The 21,081-nt window shown below is 32.8% G+C and overlaps 4 protein-coding genes across 5 annotated transcripts in view; 1 reads left to right on the forward strand and 3 right to left on the reverse strand.

Annotated features, from left to right (window-relative positions):
- The first annotated feature begins 226 nt into the window (after positions 1 to 226).
- The window catches only part of LOC111000406 (flotillin-2), a 152,989-nt gene continuing 132,134 nt past the window's right edge, over positions 227 to 21,081 (forward strand). Inside the window, exon 1 of the mRNA XM_045631027.1 lies at positions 227 to 460. Within this exon, the coding sequence (XP_045486983.1) occupies positions 412 to 460 (49 nt within the window). The 5' untranslated portion in view covers positions 227 to 411. The remainder of the gene's footprint in view (positions 461 to 21,081) is intronic.
- On the reverse strand, positions 946 to 4,980 carry LOC110991456 (glucose dehydrogenase [FAD, quinone]-like). Its single transcript, XM_022256816.2, has 5 exons — positions 4,686 to 4,980; positions 3,793 to 4,020; positions 3,272 to 3,404; positions 2,556 to 2,675; positions 946 to 2,440 (listed from the first exon to the last, which is right to left on the reverse strand). The coding sequence occupies exons 1-5, from the start codon at positions 4,918 to 4,920 to the stop codon at positions 1,204 to 1,206; spliced, it is 1,953 nt and encodes a 650-aa protein (XP_022112508.2). The 5' UTR covers positions 4,921 to 4,980; the 3' UTR covers positions 946 to 1,203.
- LOC110991480 (glucose dehydrogenase [FAD, quinone]) lies at positions 6,150 to 11,536 on the reverse strand. The gene is made up of 5 exons (XM_022256851.2): positions 11,183 to 11,536; positions 10,109 to 10,336; positions 9,242 to 9,374; positions 8,372 to 8,491; positions 6,150 to 7,446 (listed from the first exon to the last, which is right to left on the reverse strand). The coding sequence occupies exons 1-5, from the start codon at positions 11,433 to 11,435 to the stop codon at positions 6,195 to 6,197; spliced, it is 1,986 nt and encodes a 661-aa protein (XP_022112543.2). The 5' UTR covers positions 11,436 to 11,536; the 3' UTR covers positions 6,150 to 6,194.
- LOC110991459 (glucose dehydrogenase [FAD, quinone]-like) lies at positions 12,811 to 16,781 on the reverse strand. 2 transcript variants are annotated; one of them, XM_045631024.1, is made up of 6 exons: positions 16,644 to 16,781; positions 16,138 to 16,443; positions 15,790 to 16,017; positions 15,393 to 15,525; positions 14,551 to 14,667; positions 12,811 to 14,438 (listed from the first exon to the last, which is right to left on the reverse strand). In XM_045631024.1, the coding sequence occupies exons 2-6, from the start codon at positions 16,337 to 16,339 to the stop codon at positions 13,184 to 13,186; spliced, it is 1,935 nt and encodes a 644-aa protein (XP_045486980.1). In that variant the 5' UTR covers positions 16,340 to 16,443; positions 16,644 to 16,781; the 3' UTR covers positions 12,811 to 13,183. The 2 variants fall into 2 exon arrangements, with proteins under 2 accessions (XP_045486980.1, XP_022112512.2); XM_022256820.2 differs by having other exon boundaries at positions 16,638 to 16,781.

Here is a 21,081-nt window from a genome sequence, read left to right on the forward strand (position 1 = left end):
AGAATATAAATTAATTACCGTTGTTTGTGAAGTAATATATCAATTTAACAAAGATAAAAATGGGTTGTGATTTATAAAAATATAGAACATCCCATAGACGCAATAAATTGCTTCTAATTTTACAGACATACCAATGACATTATTTTACACTAGCATAGACTAAGTTTAATAAAAAGGTAAAGCCATTTTACCCTAGAATATCTGACTTTGACTCGTACAGACTACAGTAATTTAATTCGTAAACAAAGTGATAAAAAAAACGCAAATAAATCCGCGAGCCGCTGAGTTTTACTGATTCGGTCTAATTGATATTGATAAACAGTGTTTATAGTACGTTAATTGCTTGAATACTTAATATTATATTAGTTATATATTACAATAATTAGTGAGTGTTAAAAACCAATCAATAGAATGGGCAACATACACACCGTAGGTCCTAATGAGGCGCTGATTGTTTCAGGTAAGTCCATAGTTAGCTACGTTCATTTTCCTCATACATATTTACATCTCTTCTCTGCCAAGATTATATTATAGGCTATTGTGATTTAACTATTATATTTATATACATATTTTATATGCACGGCGAGTCCTTTTATAATTCTATTTTTTATTCATATCTAAGTAGCTATATTACAAGTGTGTATTGTTTATATTCTAATAAAAATCTATAGTTATTAATTATTATTGCAACTATAGTTTATTATTGCAATTACTTACATAACCCTAATATGCCTATCCTTAGATGAGTCACTATGACTCTTATTAGAGACAATTGTGTTATATTAGTATTGTTCTCGTTATTGCAATGCTTAAAAATATTCATGCCTTTTTTACTATTCATAACTTCAGTAAGGCAGTATTAAGCAAGTAGAATTTTGTTTAAAGTAATACAATTCAGAGATTAGTAAAGTGATACTGTATGGTAAATAAAATAGCTCAAAAATATTTGTGATGTGTGTGATGTGTTAACATCGGGGTATATAATCACATACTTCCAAATCAAAGCTACAATGCTTATTTTGCATTCTAACATAAAGTTAGAAAACCACATATTATTTATTACCTTTATTATATTAGTATGTATATGAAATAAATAATACTTAATAAACTAACCACACCTAATAATATTTCATATGAAATAAGATCAATTGATCAATAGTTACAAACAATAATTTATTATTCAGACTTGTATGATATATTTATTTATAGCCCCCAAGTTGATTTAATTAAATCAGCTGCCTTTTCACCAATCATAATTGCTGGTGCATTTGTGTGTGCTGCTATAGTTAATGGTATGATACTGCTGTCTACTACTCGCAAGTTTCTTATACCATGGACTCTTAGCTCTGGGTCAACAACTGCAGTTGGATCAGTGTTAGGCCCCATTTTACAAGTAGCAATCTGATGATGAAGTGTTGATGTAACAGTTCGAATTGCACACTCCCAGTACTTGTCAGAATCAAAGTCATATTGGACACAATTTGGATATTTTTTTTTATACAACTTTGCTCCATATTTCTCGAAAGGTGGTGTATCAATAAGCTTTATGATATACCTAATAGCAGCTACCGAAGTTGCAACATCTTTCCAGTCAGTTAAGTAGTTCCCATATAGCTTAGGTTGTTGAAATGGATTTTTTGATGCCAGTCGTAGAGAACCTTTAGACTTAGGATGCAGTAGCATAAAAAACGCAGTGAAGCTTTCTAATTTCTCAATAGGTTTGTAAACATCATCATAGAGCCAGTCAGCTATATGTATCCCTTTTGCTACAATGTTACCCTGATCAGAAGCAAGTGATGCACAGGATCCTATAAGCTCTATATCAGGTACATTGCCTATCTCTTCCGATACGTTAGTCTTAATATATCCCAAGGTCTCTACACCAGCCAAGGAAGACATTGGTCCGTCGCCAAACTGTGTATATTGTACAATGTTCTGAATGGTAGCTATTTTTCTTTCAACTAATGTTAGTTGGGTACCATTAAGTAGAAATGTCAAACCGGGAAAAGAAATATGGTCGTACAATGTTTCTCCTACTTTTAAATCTTGTATGACGTTAATACCAAAAGTGTTAAGATGATCAGCCGGTCCAATACCAGAGAGCATAAGCAGGTGTGGTGATTCTATTGGCCCAGCCGATAATATAACTTCTTTGGCAGCGTAAACAGTGAATTTTCGTCCCTGCGTCTGAAATTCTACGCCGTACGCTGTCTTCGTCTGTGGATTTATTAAAATTTTTGTTACTCTGCTTTTTGTTAATACATGAAGATTTTTTCTTTTCTTTTTATTATGAAGGAAAGCCTTTGCGCTACTCATTCGTATGCCTTTATTTATAGTAGCTTGAATATAGCTGAATCCGAATCCATCTGGACTGTTATAATCAACCCTACGGTGACCAAAAAGCTGTGCCGCGTCCAAAAACGCTTTAGATAGTTTCGATCTGGAAAACAAATAGCCCATTTATAAAAAAAAAAACTAAAAAAAAACAAATACTAGATATAAAAATAAACAGTAAAAAGCCTGCAGCTGGTAAAGCTTCAAGGGTTAATGTTTACCTAAAAGGTACATCCTCTACAGTTAGTTCACCATCTTTTCCGTGCCAAGGAGAATCCTTTAAACCTCGCAAATTTGCACGTTCTGATTTTATATAGTAAGGTAAAACCTCCCTATATGACCTGAAAAATTAAAAGCATTGTATTTTAAATAAATATATTGATGTAACAGGTTTGAGCAATTTTTTTAATTATTCATAATTCTATGGATACAAGAAAACATAAGTCTATAATGTATAGGCTGAGTACAACGGGATTATCACTTATAATATATCTGTTGTAACCTGCAACTTGTGCTAAAAGCGTAAGCCTTACAAACATAGACGTACTGATATTAATCATAAAAACATTAACTACATATATAAATTTGTGGACTACAATAATGCAGAAGGATACATAAGCGATAGACAATATTTGTTTTTATTTACTGAATCACTAAAATTAATTAAACATGCAATTAATTTACGCAAAAATAAACATATTCAATTGTATATTCAACCTCTAAATTATTACTTTCGCAAGGTTATATCCGGATATGTCAGTTTTAGGCTTGAAATTATGACATTGATCTCGGAAATGTATAAAATATATAAAGAATTAATTGTAACTTTTTTTCCGTTTAGCATCGATTAACTATATATATTCATGACATATTAAATTGTCTGCTGAGTAGGTAAATAAACACATTTATATGTCTATACATTAAAACATATACTGACCATCCATAGTTTCCTTTTGCCGCTATTCTATCCCAGTCCACTGGCATGCCTCGGGTATAAATCATGTAGTTAACAACACTGCTACCACCAACAGCCTTCCCTCTCGGCCAAAAACATCTTTCATTTGTCATACCTAAAACAAAAATAAATATAAATATGTAAGTATATGCATATCTCTCAGTAAAAGCTGTGTTAAACAACTCAAAAGCGCAAAACTAAGAGATTCGACAGAAATATGTATATGCAGACGAATGTGTAAAAATTCAGTCGAGACTTACTTTATATACATAAGATACTAAATATTTATCGAACTCTTGGTAAAATGTTCAGTGTCTCAGAATGTTAAACAGTATTAGTTTTTTTAAGTTTTTTTTTACGTAAAAAATGTTGTCATGCTAATGTGTTAAGTCTGCTTATTTAAATTAAATTAATGTAATTTAAGACGTCTTAATAAATATTTATATTTAAAACTAAAAACAACTCCTTTATTTCACTACAAATGTATTTTGGTTTAACCGTACCCATACATACTCCAGGTTGAGGCTCCATAAGGTAATGCCATACATAATCTGTCTGTTGTAGCACAGGGGCAAGTATTGGAACGCCCGATATTATTGGCTCTCCTTCACCGGCCTCTAAAAGTAACACAGATGCTTTTTTCTCTTCACTAAGTCTCGCAGCTAAAACACTTCCAGCTGCACCAGCACCAACTACGATGAAGTCGTAGACTTTTAAAGGTCCTTTAAATCCTGAAAGAGATTATCTTTTACAATTATATGGTTGATGTTACTTTGTCTGTATTACTTGCTGCCCCCGCGAACTTCGTTTGTCCTTACTGCCTAGTCTACCTTTTTAATTCATATCCACATGGAACATTTTGCTATGCTACCCCAAAGACTGTTCGGTTTTCCGAAATGGAAACTTTAGGTTTTTCTGTGATTTTTCCCTATATAAACCTCCGAGTTCAAGTTTTAAGCTTTTAACTAACAAAGAAAAATAGGGGTTGATCATAGATGGTGGAGGAAGATTAAGGGTTTGTATTTTTGTATGCTGTATCATAAAAAAAATAAAAAACAAAAAAATCTAAAAAATGTCTAAAAATAAAATCATTTTTTTTTAATGTGGACATCCCTTATCACTTATGGGTTTGAAAGATAGATAGTAGCTGATTCTCAGACTTACTGAATATTCTTACAAAATTTCATAAAAATTGGTCGAGCCGTTTCGAAGGAGTATGAGAACGAACATTGTGACACGATAATTTTATATATATAGAGATTATAGGTTTGTATCTTGCTAATCACCATTGAGGAAATAAATGCGCGTTTAAATTCGTATGAAGTTTTCTCTATATATTTTTCACAATCAACGACTTGAAAAGGTTGAAGATTTTTACAATTGAAAATTCACTTACCTTTTGGAAGTTCATATTGGTCTGCAAAAGCAGAAAAAATGTTTGGCTGTGACCGGTTCAGATGATACATGGGTGTATTAAGCATTGCTTCTATAAGTTTGCTTTTGATATTATCAGTATTTTGTGCCTTAAAAAACGCATCCCCATAATTATCACACGCCTCGGGAAGGGCATACTCTTCGTAACTCCATGAAGAATCCAAAATAGCAAAAAGCACTAAAATATATATTTTCATGATTGGTCAAATACGTCAACGCCTGGCAAAGCACAGTTTGCGAATCACATGAAACTGTATGATGTCGTTGTACTTTATTATATAATAATAACCGGTTTTAAGCTATTCCTGTTAAGCTTAAGGCTTTGAACTTGGAATCTATTCGACCGTGTAGCTAATTATGCATTATTTCCGTATGTTATTACGCAAATGCATTGGTTATATTTTTTTCTTATAGTTGCTTTATTAATTAGTGTCTTTATAGTTCTATAATTATTATTGTTTACACTAATTCAAGTAAAACCTTATTATTGTGATTTTTTATTTGTGAGAAGCGCATACAGGTTAAATTGCAGTTCATTGCACTTTCTGGTTTATTGCTGGTTAGCGCAAAACATGAGTATTTATGTGTCAGCCACCTCGATTGAGGATCGGGAATGACGACTTCTGTCGACGGTGATTCCAAATTAATAGGTATTTTTTTACAGGAATAAGTCAAAATTCATAATATAAAATGAACAGTGATTTTTTATTGGAAATAAATTAATGTCATTTTTATAAAGGTCTACCCCAACGAACTTTGTTCTCCTTAATGTGATTTTTCATTTTACTTAGCCTACCTTTATAGTACATACCAAGATGGAACATTTTGCTATGCTATCCCAGAGACTGTTCGGTTTTCCGGAATGAAAACTTTCTACGGTTTTCTGTGAATTTTTTCTATAACCTCAGAGCTCAAGTCATAAGCTTTAATTTACAAATAAAAAGTAGGAGTTGATCGTAGAGGGATCAAATTAGGGATTGTGTGTATTTTTGTATGCTGTATCAAACAATTTGCGGGATGAAAAATTGTAGTTGTCCGGTTCACAGACCTAACCGAATGCACACAAAATTTAACGATTTTTTCAAATACCTCGACACGAGATTTTTAAATATTACATTTAACCTATTTGTCATCGACACTGCGTCTAATAATTCGTCAGGCGTTTACTTAAATGTTTTGTAATCTGAAAAAAAATAATGTCAAATGTCTAAGTTAGTTTATACTTTATAGCATAGAACATCTTTATTGGCAAGTATAATTAGCAGTATTTGTGATCGTTTACTATATTTAAATTATATTTTTAGCAATTGGGAGATTGTTTTCAAACCATATAAGAGACAACAATACTCTTGCTTCATAATAATTAAGTTTGTGTCATACCCTTAATAAATAAGCGTTTATAAAAATAATACTCCATTATAGTTACGAAATGTTTTAATTATGGATACTTAATAAGGAATGTAATAAATTGTTAAATATTCCAACTTTTTCTTATCATATCGGCAGCCTTTAAGCCAATCATCATTCCTGGGCCATTTGTGTGAGCAGAAGTAGTCCTTGGTATAACGCTTGTGTCTACAACGCGTAATTTTTTTATTCCGCGTACTCTCAACTCCGGGTCGAGAACAGCCATCGGGTCATTGTCGGGGCCCATGCGACATGATGATATCTGATGATGCAACGTAGCAGTGACAGTACGCACCGCACATTCCCAATAATCGTCAGTGTCAAACGTGAATTGGCGACACGTTTTCAAGTGTCCAGGGTACAACTTTGCGCCATATCTTTGGAATGGTGGTGTTTGTACAAGCTTTTGTATGTGCCGTATCGACGCGACAAAAGTTGCCACGTCTTTTTTATCTGTTAAATAGTTTCCATACATTTTTGGATTACTATAAGGATTAGAATCTTTTAGTTCTATACGGCCCACGGATTTTGGGTGAAGTAACATTGGTATTGCGCTCCAAGTGTCGGTACCATCGATTGGGCCGAATGCATCGTTTATAAGGCTTTCTGATATCCTCATTCCGCGTCGTATAGCTCGGCTTCCCCCCTTTCCACCGTCAGACAAAAATGATCCCCCTATGCTTATTAATTCTATATCGGGTACCGTTGGGTCTGGGTCATCAGATAGAGGTGTCTTAATGTAGCCAATTGCTTCTACTCCACCAGGTGATGAAAATACATTGTCTCCATTCTTTAGCCAATCTAATATATGGGGAAAATCTGTAATCTTATTTTCTATTAAAGAGAGATTTGTTTCGTTTAATGTAAATATTAGTGCAGGAAAGCTAATGTGGTCATAAAGTACTTTACCCACAGGCAGATTTTCTATAACTGGGATTCCCAGAGAAGTAAGATGATCTCTGGGCCCCATACCGGATAGCATAAGTAGTTGAGGCGATGCTATTGGTCCAGCAGATAATATTACCTCTTTTCGTGCACGAACAGTGTGTAGAGCATTGTTACGTACATATTCAATACCGTAAGCAGTCTTGGTTTCTTGGTTGATTAGAATTTTAGTAGCTCTGGTTTCAGGTAAAATGTGTAAGTTCCGTCTATTCTTATGGGTGTGAAGAAATACTTTAGCTGCACTCTGTCGATGTCCTCGACTTATTGTGGCTTGTACAGATCCGAAACCGAATTTATCAGGCGCATTATAATCTACTGTTGGATGTCCTAGTACGACTCCTGCGTCCAAGAAGGCTTCGCGTAATTTTGTTCTGTAATAACACATTTAATAATCAGCAAATCGATATATTTAATGTGACTAAAAAATTCTTAAAAAAATATTTAAAAATCTCATGTAACTTTAACTAATAAGTAATGGCTTTGTTTGTTCCTTCATGTTGAATATATATTTTAATCTACCAATCAATCAATCTTACAACTGTGCTTTGTAAAACTGTGCTTTATGTTTCTGTTTATATGTGTATTCCGTTTTGGCTTTTGTGTGTAATGTAATTGTTTGGATATTGTTTAGTAATTAGCTGTAGGAATACTTAAATAAATAAAGTAAAAATAAAATAAAAAATAGAAATAAGAAATAAATGTTTGTATGTATAGATTAGAGTTAGCTCAGAGTACAACTTTCCCTGGGATATAGGATTCGAACGCTGTACCCGTTCGCGTCCCGGCTGTGCACCAATGCATTAACTTTCTATGTCCCGTATTTGTGAAAACGAATCATTCTTATGACATTGGTTTAACTGAAGTAAGTAATTATCTGTCTCTTTAGGAAAGAAAGTACTTAATTACAAGAGTGCAATTAGCCTGATCTGTTATTATGCAATACAGTGGTGTAGGTGAATTGTGAGAAACCGAAGAATTAATCTAAAAAATCCAGCCTAGAACTTCAAATCGGTATCCCAATATATTAGTGGATTCCTCTTAGCGTATGGATCGCTCTGACATCAAGATAACCCATAAAGAGAAGTATCGCTGGATTAATTATTTTTATTTATGTATTGTATTCATAATCTTAAATAGAAAAAAATGGTGTTGTGGAAACACAAACTGGACACAGTTTTTCTGTCCACCAGGACGTCGAACATATTTAAATAATTAAATTATGTATATACTAAGGCCAGTGACATAAGTGAGTATAAATATCTATTATTGTATGACTTAAGATTAAAAGACACATACTTATAGGATATAAATTCAACAGGTAGGTCCCCGTCTCGTCCTCTATGGGGTACTTTTTCTAGTCCATTTAAATAAGATTTTTCCAGTTCGATGTAGTATTTTAAGACATCTTTGTAAGACCTGGAAATAAAAGTTGAATTTATTTTAATTTTTAATGTCAATATTACTTGTTTGGTCATAAGTTTTAATTTCGGAAAATATTTATTCACACATTAGTTGAAATTGATGGGAGATACTAAAATAATTTGTTTTGAATCCGGCCTACAGTAAAATTTGATAGAATTAACATTTATGTGCCTACTAAACCTTTTGTCACATAATACGTGTTTATTTTTACCAGAATAAACCCATGCAAGTTCTTCTATACAGTATTCTGAAGGGTTGTGTGCTGCGATACTGTGGGCTACTCGATTGCGAGGAAGTTTCCACAAGTATCAGATCGTCCTCTTTGTTTGAGAGCAAAAATAAAATAAACATTTAGCGCGAATCAAGTTCATGAGCAAAAATGTTTTTAAATTCAAGTCACATTATGAGATAAAGTATTTTCAAGGCTAAATCAAATATGGTACAAAGGATAATTGGTAATGAAACAGAAACGTCTTAAGAATATGTTATCAAGTGTTTTTTTTCTAAAGATTAAATCTACTATATTGGATATAAATCATTGTTTTTAGGTTACTTAGGTGCACTTATAATTTCTCCTTCCTCCTATTGTGTAACATATACTCATCTATGGTAGAACACCATCTAATTTCATTTTCACTAGAACTATTCGTTCGATTCGAAAAATTAATTTTGTGTTATATATATATTATAGAATGGATAGAATATTACAACTTTGAATATTTTAAGATTATATAAAAATATTACCATCCATAGTTTCCATCAGCTGCGATTCTATCCCAGTCTTGCGGCCGACCACGGGTATAAATCATATAATTGATAACCGATGTGCCACCAACTGCTTTGCCACGGGGCCAGTAACATCTCTCATTTTCCATCCCTGTATGTACATAACTTTTATACCAGATATTGAGAAAAGTATGTGTATTGGTAAAATATACATGAAAATATATTTCAATTAATTGTTTCATCTTAGAAAATCTGGGCTCGTCCGAGCATGAAGATATGGGTATTTATTCATGAATGTTCTGTCACGTCATTATCACTAAAGACTACCGTTAGAAGGGCAAGACATTCTGTAGTTATTTCAGGATTTTACGAAGGTACGAAAAAATTTCGTCCTCCCAAATGGGATAGATAGTTAGGGTTTTCATAAGGATTAATGAAGTGAAAACGAGACTATCATTATTGTAATTAATAATTTATAAGTGTTTTTTTTCCAGAAACAAAATTTTGTATGTTTTTTTTTAATTCCAAATTTTTTATCATTTTTGTTCTGTATAAGAAAGTTACTTATTTAATGTTTAATAGATATTAAATAAGTATAAGAGTTTATATATCGAACTCAAATATATTTAACTGATTATTTTTTTTGTTAAACAGTGTCGTATGTTTTATATTAGTAAACGGTATTTTAACAAGGTAAGTTCTTAAATTAGAAATATAAGTTAATTGCAGTTAGATGCTGGGCAGGATTCAGGAAGCTATTAAAGCACCAGAATTTAGTGCGCTGAATGTTAAAGAAGATCTACAGAATTTGCATAAGTAAATACTTGATAAATTTATTGATAAAGATTACTTTTTTACTGCGTATAAATATATTTTTCTATTTACCCATACAAACGCCCGTCTGCGGTTCCATGTAATAATCCCAAGCATAATCAGTAGACTGGAAGTACGGCGCTATAGCTGGTATATCTGTGACGAGTTGTTCGGTTTTTCCAACCTCCAGTAGTAGAACAGTTATGTTTCGGTTCTTTGATAGTCGGTTTGCAAGAGCGCAGCCAGCTGAACCAGCACCGATTATAATGAAGTCATACTCGGAGTACGGTTCTGTCAAACCTGAAATAAATGAACGTCTAATGATCATAGAAGGTGAATCGGATCGAAAGACGTTTTGTAAAGACGGATAGACAAGACGTTATGTTTATTTGTGTGTCTGTCTGTGGCATCTTAGACATGATGTCGCTACACTACAGTACGCTCAGGAGATGAGAGCTTTTATATAAAAATGTACGTAGTCTTATCAGATATTGAATTAAATTAAATTTTATATCTAAAATAAGAATAATGTCTAAAATTTTCAAAAATCGTACAGGATTATGTTCCAAGAAGAACCTTTAACTTGACGTACTTAAATTGTTTATTAAAGCGTAAATTGCGAATTCATGCACTAAACAAAACAAGATTTGTGGTTGACTTTAACAAGAATTTAATAAAATTATATGTAATCTAAATATTTTTTCTTTTACTTTTTCACACTTGTCACATTATTTGTTACAATAATTTCAATGCTGTTTTGAGTTCAATTTATATATATATATTTATTTATTTTTTATTTTTTTATGATACAGCATTAGTTAATACATATTCCCTGAATTTTCAACCCTTTACAATCAACCCCCTATTTTAATTTGATTTCTTTGATTCTTTATTTTTGATATTTAAATAACTAGCAAGAATTGTAATTTAAAATATATTCTCTACATTAATAAATATTAATTTATTACCCTACATAAGTCATTCTTTTGAACAATAATATACATGGCAAAACAACGTTTGCCGGGTCAGCTAGTATATATATATATATATTATATTATGATCTATAATGTTCAATATACTTTTCAATTCCTTAACTTTAATAAAACATAGCATACAGACTATGTTGGCTTTCAGTTTAGCACTTACCTCCGGGTAAAGAATATGAATCCCGTAGGAAACGGAAAAAGTCTTTAGTATGTGGTCCATAAAATGATGCAGCTACTTCCACGATCATGTTTGTTGTTGGATGATTAAATTCCGACCAAAACAGCCTTCCACTTCTTGGACTTTGGTCATCTTGCACCGAATTGTAAAATTCCTCTGTTTCAACTGTCGCTTCATCTTCGCTCGTCGACGTACCAAAAAATAAAATGACTATGATCACGATGTTTATTTGCATTTTAAAAATGGAATAATTTGGACTTGAAGGTATCTGTCGAAATGTCGCTACTCGGTGGCGTTCGCGGGGTGTATGAATTCAATCTCAAAAGGTACGTCGTTTAACATGAGACAGTATTATGATCCTGTAGATGACGATCGGACTTGTATTTAATGAATGTGTGGGGAATAAAAAAAATTGCCTGTTTAAAGACTGCGTAGTGTTTACAGAATTTTAAGGCCCTTTTAAATTTGTTTCCATCTCATCATCATTAATGTAAAAACCTAAGTATTTATTTGATGGTACATAATAGATTAAATTTATAACAAATATAAAAACATATTATTTGCTGTCGTCCTTTATAATAATTATTATAATACCTATCGGTTTATAACTGTTGTAATGATTGAGGTGATGGAGGTTCTTAAACGAGTTGGAATGCCGAAAAAACTTATACAGAACATTCAAAACAGAAAGTTGCGTACCTGGGCCACGTGTTGCGCCATGACTACTACAGGGTAATCCGTTAGAAGGAAGAAATCATGGCTTCTGAACATTTGGGTGTGGCTGGCATCTGGCTCATAACTAAACACGCTTCGAGAGACTGACGGCCTACCTCCATTAATGGAGAGGCACTAAAAGAAGAAGAGAAGCATTAGTTTAATATACTTCTTATAGGTTTTAAAGGGATATCTTGATTGTTGTGATTCCAGTTTGGTGTATTTCAACCTGATAATATATCATCTAACGGTACACAAGATAAAAAGATCAAAACATTAATGTATGTAAATTGTCCTGTGTCATTGACCTACAGTTCGCTGACCAGTTTGATATGCGCAAAGCTATACTGTTAATTTCGGTAAATTTCGCTTTTATCTTGTTGAAGTGGATGTTTAATGAAAACCTGTTCGTATACGAAGCCTTATCCTGTTTTTTGACCTGCAAGTTAGCCTTCGTACAAAAATCTGCATCAATTTTTTTCTTTGATCTTACACTAAAATTAATAACCGGGGGTTAAGCACATTATTAAAACTGTGCCCGTCTGTTTAATTTACACTTCATAGAATTCCATATTATCTCATAAGTGTATATGACATACAACACTTATATACAATACCTATTAATATTTACAAGATAATATTTATTTATGTTAGTCCGAATTTCGGTATTAAGGCCTATATTATTATTTTTACATATCTTATGATTGAAAGGATAAGAATAAATAAACATTTTTACTGTCGTCTCGTGATTTTATTTACTATAATTATGGTGTTGAATTAAACTGAATTGAAAATTGAGTACGTAAACTTTTTATAGTTATTATAAAATATTACACTATTATTATAAACTAATAACAAGTTAAAAATTATAAATCAATATTCAAATAAATAAATTATTTACTTGGAACCTATTTTTTGCACATATTTCCCTGGGGCCTAGAGTATATAGCGTCCAGCGCCTAGGCTATTTTTTTTTTAGTTTTTGCTCCAAACTAAGTAACAGGCGTTTATTTCGCTCACTTTGAGAGAAATGGATTTTGCTTTAAATTTTAACCAGGCGTTTTTTATTGTCAATTATTAATATGTAAAATTCTTACATATTAATATACATTAATCATACATAAGAATTATATATTATTTAGGTTTACCAAATTTTATTGTGCCTAAATGTTGCAGAAGAAGGTACTTCTTTCAGAAACATTTCCAAGTAAAATTTTCGTTTACAAGGCTGCAATAAATATTTCTATCTATAATAATTTATTACCACCATTACCAGAAATTTGTATTGCTTGCTTTAATCATATATGACGCCTTTTCCCCTATCATTACCGCGGGTGCGTGTGTATGCGAAGATATTGGTTCAGGAATTATACTAGAATCCACAACACGTAACCTACTTATACCCATAACTCGAAGCTCTGGGTCAACTACTGCTTGAGGGTCTCCTACAGGGCCCATACGACATGTTGCAATCTGATGGTGAAGAGTTGCTGTGAGAGTACGTACACCACATTCCCAATATTCATCTGAATTCAAGGGGAGGTCTGGACAAGTTGAAAATTGAGCTGGATACAGTTTTGCTCCGAACCGTTGGAAGGCCTCTGTTTCAGCTAATGTTTGGATGAATCTTATGGATGCTACGAATGTTTTGATATCCTTGGGATGTGTCAGATAATTACCGTACATAAGCGGAGGACTTGTTGGGTTATTATCTTTTAATTCTAAGTACCCAATTGACTTTGGATGAAGTAACATTGGAAAAGCAGTCCAAGTATAAGTGGCATCAATGTGTCCATAAGCTTTGTCAAAGAGTTCTTCATGTATCATCATTCCTCTTCGTACAGACTTACTGCCACTTGCTCCACCGTCTGATACCAAAGAGCCACCAATGCTTATAAGTTCAATATCAGGAACATTTTCGGGATCATCAGACTGAACTGTCTTGATATAACCTATAGCTTCAGCGGCTCCAGGTGTAGCTAACTCATTATTACCATATTGAAGCCATTCAATAAAATTCGTTAGAGCATTTGAGGTAATTTGGTTTTCTATTAAACTAGCTGAAGTGTTTAAAGTAAATACTAGTCCGGGAAAGGTTATATGATCGTAAAGAGTTCGACCCACGGGTAGGTCTTGTACAACTGGTACACCAACTCGTTCAAGGTTGTCTCGAAGTCCAATCCCTGATAACATAAGCAGTTGCGGAGAGGCTATAGGACCAGCTGAAAGTATAACCTCTTTCCGTGTATGAATTTTCCATAATTGCTTACGCCATGTGAACTGTACTCCGTAAGCGACTTTATTTTCATTTATAAGAATCTTTGTCGCTCTCGCTAATGGTAAAATATGCAAGTTGTTTCGTTTTTTAATATTGTGCAAAAAAGCCTTTGCGGCGCTGACACGCTTTCCAGAGTGTGTGTTTGTTTGTACATAACCAAATCCTAGTTGATCTGGAGCGTTATAATCAGTAGTCGGTATTCCTAATAGTCTTCCAGCTTCGAGAAATGCGTCTGCTAATGGTGTTCTAAAATCAAACATTTAATTGATTTTAATATAATTTAAATATGTTGATGAATAATTCTTTATAAACGGGATTTAATTTATAGAACATTTAAAATCATAAAATGTAAACTTACGTCGGCGTAAACTCTATGTTCATTTCTCCTTTACGTCCATGATACGGGGAGTCTTCTAGCCCTAAAAGACTGGCTCGTTCAGATTTCTTGTAATATTCCAAAACCTCATCGTAACTCCTGTAAAGATATTATATGGATTTAATGTAACAAATATATACAAACTAGTACAACGTTATTGATATAAGTAAAACCTGTTACGTACCAGTACCATAATTAGAACATTCTAATATCGTTTTACAAATTGTATAGAACACGATAAGTAAGGTTTTGAATATGCAGTTAAGTAGTTAGTTATAGCCTTGATGGTAATTTATATAGTCGGTTTGTAGACTTTGGATATAATTATGGGACCTGCCGTTAAATTTTTATTATATATTAACTGAGTTTTTTCGGTGTGAACAGCCTTCACGATGATTAAAACCTTTGTTTTAAGTGTTTTTATATAACGGTAGATAATCTCGGGATAAGATCGTGTCGTCACTGATCTCAAATCATACCTATTGGTTTTGTTAGCTGTGACTATTATATTATGTGGTATGTCAAAATCCGATATCTATATTCAAACGGGAGTCATTGTTCGTGTCGCTGAAGCTGACCCTTGTAACACTACTAATAAAGCCAGCCAAACATCTGTCGTTCTTAAGTTTTTTTTCAATGTGTAATTATTGATAGTATTAGAAATAGGTATTGCCTACACTTGCGCTTTATCACATGTTTATGTTATATTTCCTTATGAAGGTTTTAAGGTTTAAGTCGCTTGTTGCCTATTTGGGACAATTTTTCATTGTACTATCGTTTTGTCATATAACTAATTGTTAAATAAATAGGTATTTTTCGCATACCATCCATAATTTCCTTTAGCTGCGATACGATTCCAGTCTTGTGGTCTTCCTCTTGTGTAAATCATATAATTGATCACGCTTGATCCCCCTACCGCTCTCCCCCTTGGCCAGTAACACCTCTTATTTATCATACCTATAATGCAATAAAAAGATCTTAATTTTTTGTACATTAGTAATGAATAAAAATTTTTTTGTTTAGTCTTATGGTGGTTATTGTCTATTATTTTTTGAATGTCATAGAGTTTTATTAGTAAAAAAAGTAAAAATAGTTTACTTCTTGATACATTAGACTTGACATAAAATCCATATCGCATTAAAACTATAGTAAATGTTTTACAAAATGTTCAATGCTTACGAGTGTGTTACCCATGACATATAATAAATTCATTTGACATACCCATACAAACACCTGGTTGTGGTTCCATATAATATGGCCATGTATATTCTGTTCTCTGAAAATAAGGCGCAATTGAAGGCAAGTCTGTGAAAAGTGATTCTGGTCTGCCTACTTCAAGAAGAAGGACTGTAGTATTAGGATTTTCAGTTAATCTGTTTGCGACGACGCAACCAGCTGATCCTGCGCCAATGATAATGTAGTCGTATTGAAAGTATGGCGCCTTTACATCTGAAAAATCAGTTTAATTTAGCGAAAGATGGTCAGAAAATTTTGCTATATATTACAGTATTCTTCTAAAACAAGTTAGTACATTCTAGTTGCACACATGTTTGTTTTCTTCATACTTACTATTTGGTAATGGATATTTGTCCCGGAAAATATCGAAGATATCATCTGGTTTATTTTGGTCATAGTTCGAGGAAATAGCTAACTTCAGAAGGTCCATAGGCTTTTGCACCAGTGATTGGAATGGTTTTATTAGATCCATATAATTTGGTCCACTCGAAACATACAAACATTGGCATACAATAATAAACATTGCTGCTTTCATTATGAAATTTGTACGAATTGTTCATATATAAAGTATAGATGATAAAATAATTATTATACTTCGATAGTAATAGATGTGATATTTGTTGTATTGTATTTTATGTACTGAAAACGAAAATATAAAATTACATGAAATATAAGAATGAATTGTTATTATGAGATAATTGACTAATAAATGTAATAAAGATATGTCCGATGGAATTTCAGGGATTACTTTTAATTATAATAATATTATTGTTGAAAAAACAAGAGCGTTTAAGGAACCTAATTTATCTAAATACAAAGTAGTATTAGCCTACCTTTACCTGAGTGGATAGGCAAGGTCGTTCAGTCCATGCACTTTTAGCAATAAAACAACTTGGTTAAATGTCCAACCTCTCACTGGAATAAGTTAAAAACTACTGGGCTCTAGTCTTAAAATTCTGTATAATTCAGGTCATACACTAAGCTTGTAATTGTGCAACATTATACGAAACCTCCAGTTTGGAAAATTAATTTTTATGAAATGTTTTAAAATTTTTACGAATTGCATGTTCGTGAGTTCATTTTTGTCTTATATTTTAAAAATGATATATATTTATTTTAATTTATATACTTCATGGCTGTTTTTTATGTTTTACTTCACTCGTGGCACTGAGAATGTAAAAAATACATATTTTTATTTTCATATTTCAATCTGGCCACACACAGTGATATATAAACTAAATATTATTAAGTAATATAAAACGAAATGTAATGTCAAATTAGTTAATGGGTGATTGATATAGCTTGTTAAAGATTTTAATTTTGATTGGTTCTATAGAGAACTAAACTAACTCTTTATAAAATTAATTAAGTAATCGTTATCTTTTAAGTCTGTTGACTGTTAGTATGGCTGAGCCTGATAGTATGTTTAGATCGACCCTCTAAGCGGCAGACAGTTGAAGAATTCTTATTATAAATGAATTGTCATAATAAAAAGTACTTTTGACAGAATATCTGATTTCCTCTTTACCTTTATTAAAACGGGTCATTATGTCTGTTATGTTTGTTTTACACAGTTTTTTTACTTTATCTTTAATCAAAAAATAGTTCCTAGTAATTTAGTATAATAGTTTTTTGCTCCAATGTTCTTTAAAATATGACAGACATCGATGGAAGTATTCAGGTGTTCAGGGCTGATCCTGTTTTACTCAAATTAAATTCGGATTTCAGAACTTTTTAATCTCCAAAAATCGATCCATGCTAGACTAACCTACTCATCTGGTTGTTTCATCACATGTCGGTTGTGATTAAACGATATTTGCTTGCCGATGCTTGCTGATATACCTAGGTATGTAGTTTCGTACATATTCAAACGTGGAATTGAAAAAACTGTTCATTCTTTAATGTTAACGTTTACTTTTTTTTATAGAACAGGGGGCAAACGGGCAGGAGGCTCACCTGATATTAAGTGATACCGCCGCCCATGGACACTCTCACTTAAACACATATTAGTAAATGAAGTTGTTTAAAATGAAGAAACCGTTATTAAGGACAAGTTCCTTATTACAACTCATTAAGCAAGTAAAAAAGATATGTTTCTTACTCACATTAAAAGGAAATTATAAAACTATATTTATGAAGCGAATTTTGTGACATAAAACCAGTTCAGTGCAGCTTTTAAAATTCTTTTAGTGTATATTTTGTACCACTCCGGATATGATTATGATAAATATAGCAACAGGGCGTGTAGTAGCAACCTTGTATATGATTGCAAAGAACAGGTACCGTATTTTGTTTTTATCGCTTAAAGAAAAGATATATAAAGAGGGTTAATAAAAAATATGGTTTTCGGAGTTAGGGCATAAAAGTCATATAACTATGTTATTCTATGTTGAAACAGGAATTTTGTTTAGTTGTGTATTTATTTCGTTTATATAAATGAAGTGTTGTTATTATATATAACAATTAGATTTACGCTCTGTTTCCAAGGGAAATTTCGCCAATGCTTGCTCCAATGATTTTTTAAGACGCAATGTAGCCATGTCGTTAAGAATGTTCGCTAAAACTGGCCATAATTTGAAATCTAAAGGCTAGGTCTGGGCTAGACGAGGGCCAGTCTTCAGCTTTTGTAAAGTCCGAAACGTTGGTTTCAAGCCAGGCTTTGGTAATTCGTGCTTTGTGACAAGGTGTGGAATCCTGAATTAAGTCCAAGGTATATTTCAAAAGTGTATTGCTGAGAGGTTTCAGACCATGATCCAAGACTGGCTGAAGTTGTCACTCCTTCATAAAAATGTAGTATTGTGACTCCTAGATATGACACGCCCCACGAAACCAACACTGACGCAGGACGATGACCACGTTGTACCTTTGACCACTTGAGCAACTTCTTTAGAACTGTGAGCATACAGTGTTCCTTAATCGTAAAAATGTTTCATTGGTAAAGAGGATATATCTGTGCTTTTCACCTGCGTATCGCGACAGAAGGCGTTTTAATCGATCCACTCTCATTAATTGTAAATTATGATTTAGGGCATGTCCCGTATATCGACGATAAGCACTGAGTTTTAGGTCTAGTTTTATAATACGCAACTAGGACTTCCTAGTGGGAATCTTTTAAGGGTGCGTCCACATCTGGCAAATATGGCGCGAATGTGCCGCCCGCGCACAGTTCGCTCGCAAACTATGCGCCGTATGCGAACAGTGCGCAGGCGGCGTGCTAGCTCGAGTCTTCCTTCCGCCCGCACCAGCTGAGCCAGTAAACGGAACTGTTAGCGCGAGAACTGAAGCGCAGATCGCGGGCCACGCGCTCGCCTTCTACGAGCCTTGCATGAGTTGCGCTAAAGAGGACCATTGCCGTGACTACACGCGCGCAGTTTGCAAACGGCTCGCGAGCTACACATTCGCCAGATGTAGACGCATCTTAAGATTTTTTGCTTCCAAATGATGTTTTGACGAATTCTGGCTTTAACAGCATTAACAGCCTCTACCAGCCTTTGCCTAACAGTACGCAGCTGCCGCGACCTTTTCTGGTCTTCGACAGACGAGGTGTTGTTGTATCTGTTGATAGTACGATATACGAATACGGGTTTTGAAGTGATTGGAATATGACCGACGGCTTCATACCTGTCAAAGGCGATGACTGCCCTCTATTGTCTTTAACAACCTATTCCGTGTTGTAATTTTATAATTAATACGAAAAAATATGTGAAATGGCACAAATCGAGAGAAGTTTTTAAAATAATATACTTATGTACATGTTCCAAATTCATAATAATGAAAAAAGTTGTTAAAATGCATTAGCAATTTATGCAACTTATGGCTAGACTAGTCATATTAAATATTTTAATATAACATAATGTTTAAAAATATTTACCCTTTGTACATAATGGAGCAATTTATATTAAATAATAACAAACATTTATTTTCAAGCAGGCGTTAAGTTTTAATAATGTTAATGATTTTCACTTGTTTATTTTTTTGATTATTAGTTTTATTTTGAAATTTAGATTTATTTGTATATACTTAATGTGTTACACTAGTACGGTGTGGAAAATTGTTGTATTGTGTTTTTTATTCTTACACACGTCCGTACTGACGTATTTCTATACAGTAAGAAATTTTTTGAACCCTGTAATGACAAGGCCAGAGGAAACATAAAACTGTGTTAGCTTAAAGGAGAAGGTCAATTTTTCTTATACATATAAATCTGAGTAAAACTTATACAAAAAAAATGAAATTTTTAAATGACCCATATATATTTATTCATTTACGATGCATGTTATAATTAAAGTAATATTACAAAAATAGACAAGAGACGTCAAACATCTATCAACATAATTTACCTATATATGTCCAAAAATTATACCATATCTCTATTATCTTAATATAACTTAGTTTCTGAAGAATTTCATTTTTAATTACATTTATTACTAGTTTAGAAATTAATTATCAAAATCAAGTTCCCCAATTGCCCAATTCTAAAAATATTTATATATTTTTAGAATTATTATACTTAAATATTATATATATTATTAAAATATTTATATATTTTTAGAATTGGGTTAATTAATTAATAGTTTTTTTTAAGTGAGATTTTAAATGTTTGAGGCACACAATAGAACTTATCAGCCCTAACCACTTTAACTTGCCGGAAACGGTTATTTAAAAAAACTAACCTAACCTAAGTGCTTTAACCTAAAAAATCAGTGACTATTATGTATGCCAAGGTCGTACAGAAAAGCAATTCAATCCAAGTCCATAATAAAGCCAAGTTAAAAAAAATGCAAAAAAAACCACACACATTCACGTAAACTTGAAAGTAAGTTACTTTAAGTAACGAATTTAATTTCTGACAAAATCTACATTGAAAATGGCAGTTTGCATTTATATAATTAATGGGGATGTGTAAAAATAAGCAATTATGAAAATATTCGATTAAAATCGATTTTTTTTGAGTTAAAATTGATTTTAATATTATAATCGATTCTTTTATAATTGATTATCATAGATAATTAAAGATAATGTTTCATCTACTGGGGAGATTTATTTCTTATTTTTTTGATTACTCATACCCCTCCGCGGCACGGTTGCCTGGTGGTGAAGGGTTATGTGGGACTGGCTACTTGCATACCCACTAAACCCCACGGCGCCACCAACAATCGCCCGAGGCAGGACATGGTAACAGCTTAGCCTTGTCCGCATCCAGCCACGCGATCAGCCGTTAAAACTCACGGTCCTCTGCGGCCATGAATTATGTCAAATGGACCTTGGCTCAGCAAA

Source organism: Pieris rapae, chromosome 14 (assembly GCF_905147795.1).
Source record: "Pieris rapae chromosome 14, ilPieRapa1.1, whole genome shotgun sequence".
Classification (NCBI taxonomy): domain Eukaryota; kingdom Metazoa; phylum Arthropoda; class Insecta; order Lepidoptera; family Pieridae; genus Pieris; species Pieris rapae.

Coding starts and splice junctions, on each gene's coding strand:
- LOC110991459 (XM_045631024.1), bottom strand. CDS start 16,339: ATGAAAGCAGCAATGTTTATTATTGTATGCCAATGTTTGTATGTTTCG. Junction 16,018..16,137: donor CAAATATCCATTACCAAATA/GTAAGTATGAAG, acceptor CTGATTTTTCAG/ATGTAAAGGCGCCATACTTT. Junction 14,668..15,392: donor GCTAAAGGAAATTATGGATG/GTATGCGAAAAA, acceptor ATATCTTTACAG/GAGTTACGATGAGGTTTTGG.
- LOC110991480 (XM_022256851.2), bottom strand. CDS start 11,435: ATGCAAATAAACATCGTGATCATAGTCATTTTATTTTTTGGTACGTCG. Junction 9,375..10,108: donor GCAGACGGGCGTTTGTATGG/GTAAATAGAAAA, acceptor ATGTACATACAG/GGATGGAAAATGAGAGATGT. Junction 8,492..9,241: donor GCTGATGGAAACTATGGATG/GTAATATTTTTA, acceptor TTTTATTTCCAG/GTCTTACAAAGATGTCTTAA.
- LOC110991456 (XM_022256816.2), bottom strand. CDS start 4,920: ATGAAAATATATATTTTAGTGCTTTTTGCTATTTTGGATTCTTCATGG. Junction 4,021..4,685: donor CCAATATGAACTTCCAAAAG/GTAAGTGAATTT, acceptor AATCTCTTTCAG/GATTTAAAGGACCTTTAAAA. Junction 3,405..3,792: donor TCAACCTGGAGTATGTATGG/GTACGGTTAAAC, acceptor TTTTTGTTTTAG/GTATGACAAATGAAAGATGT.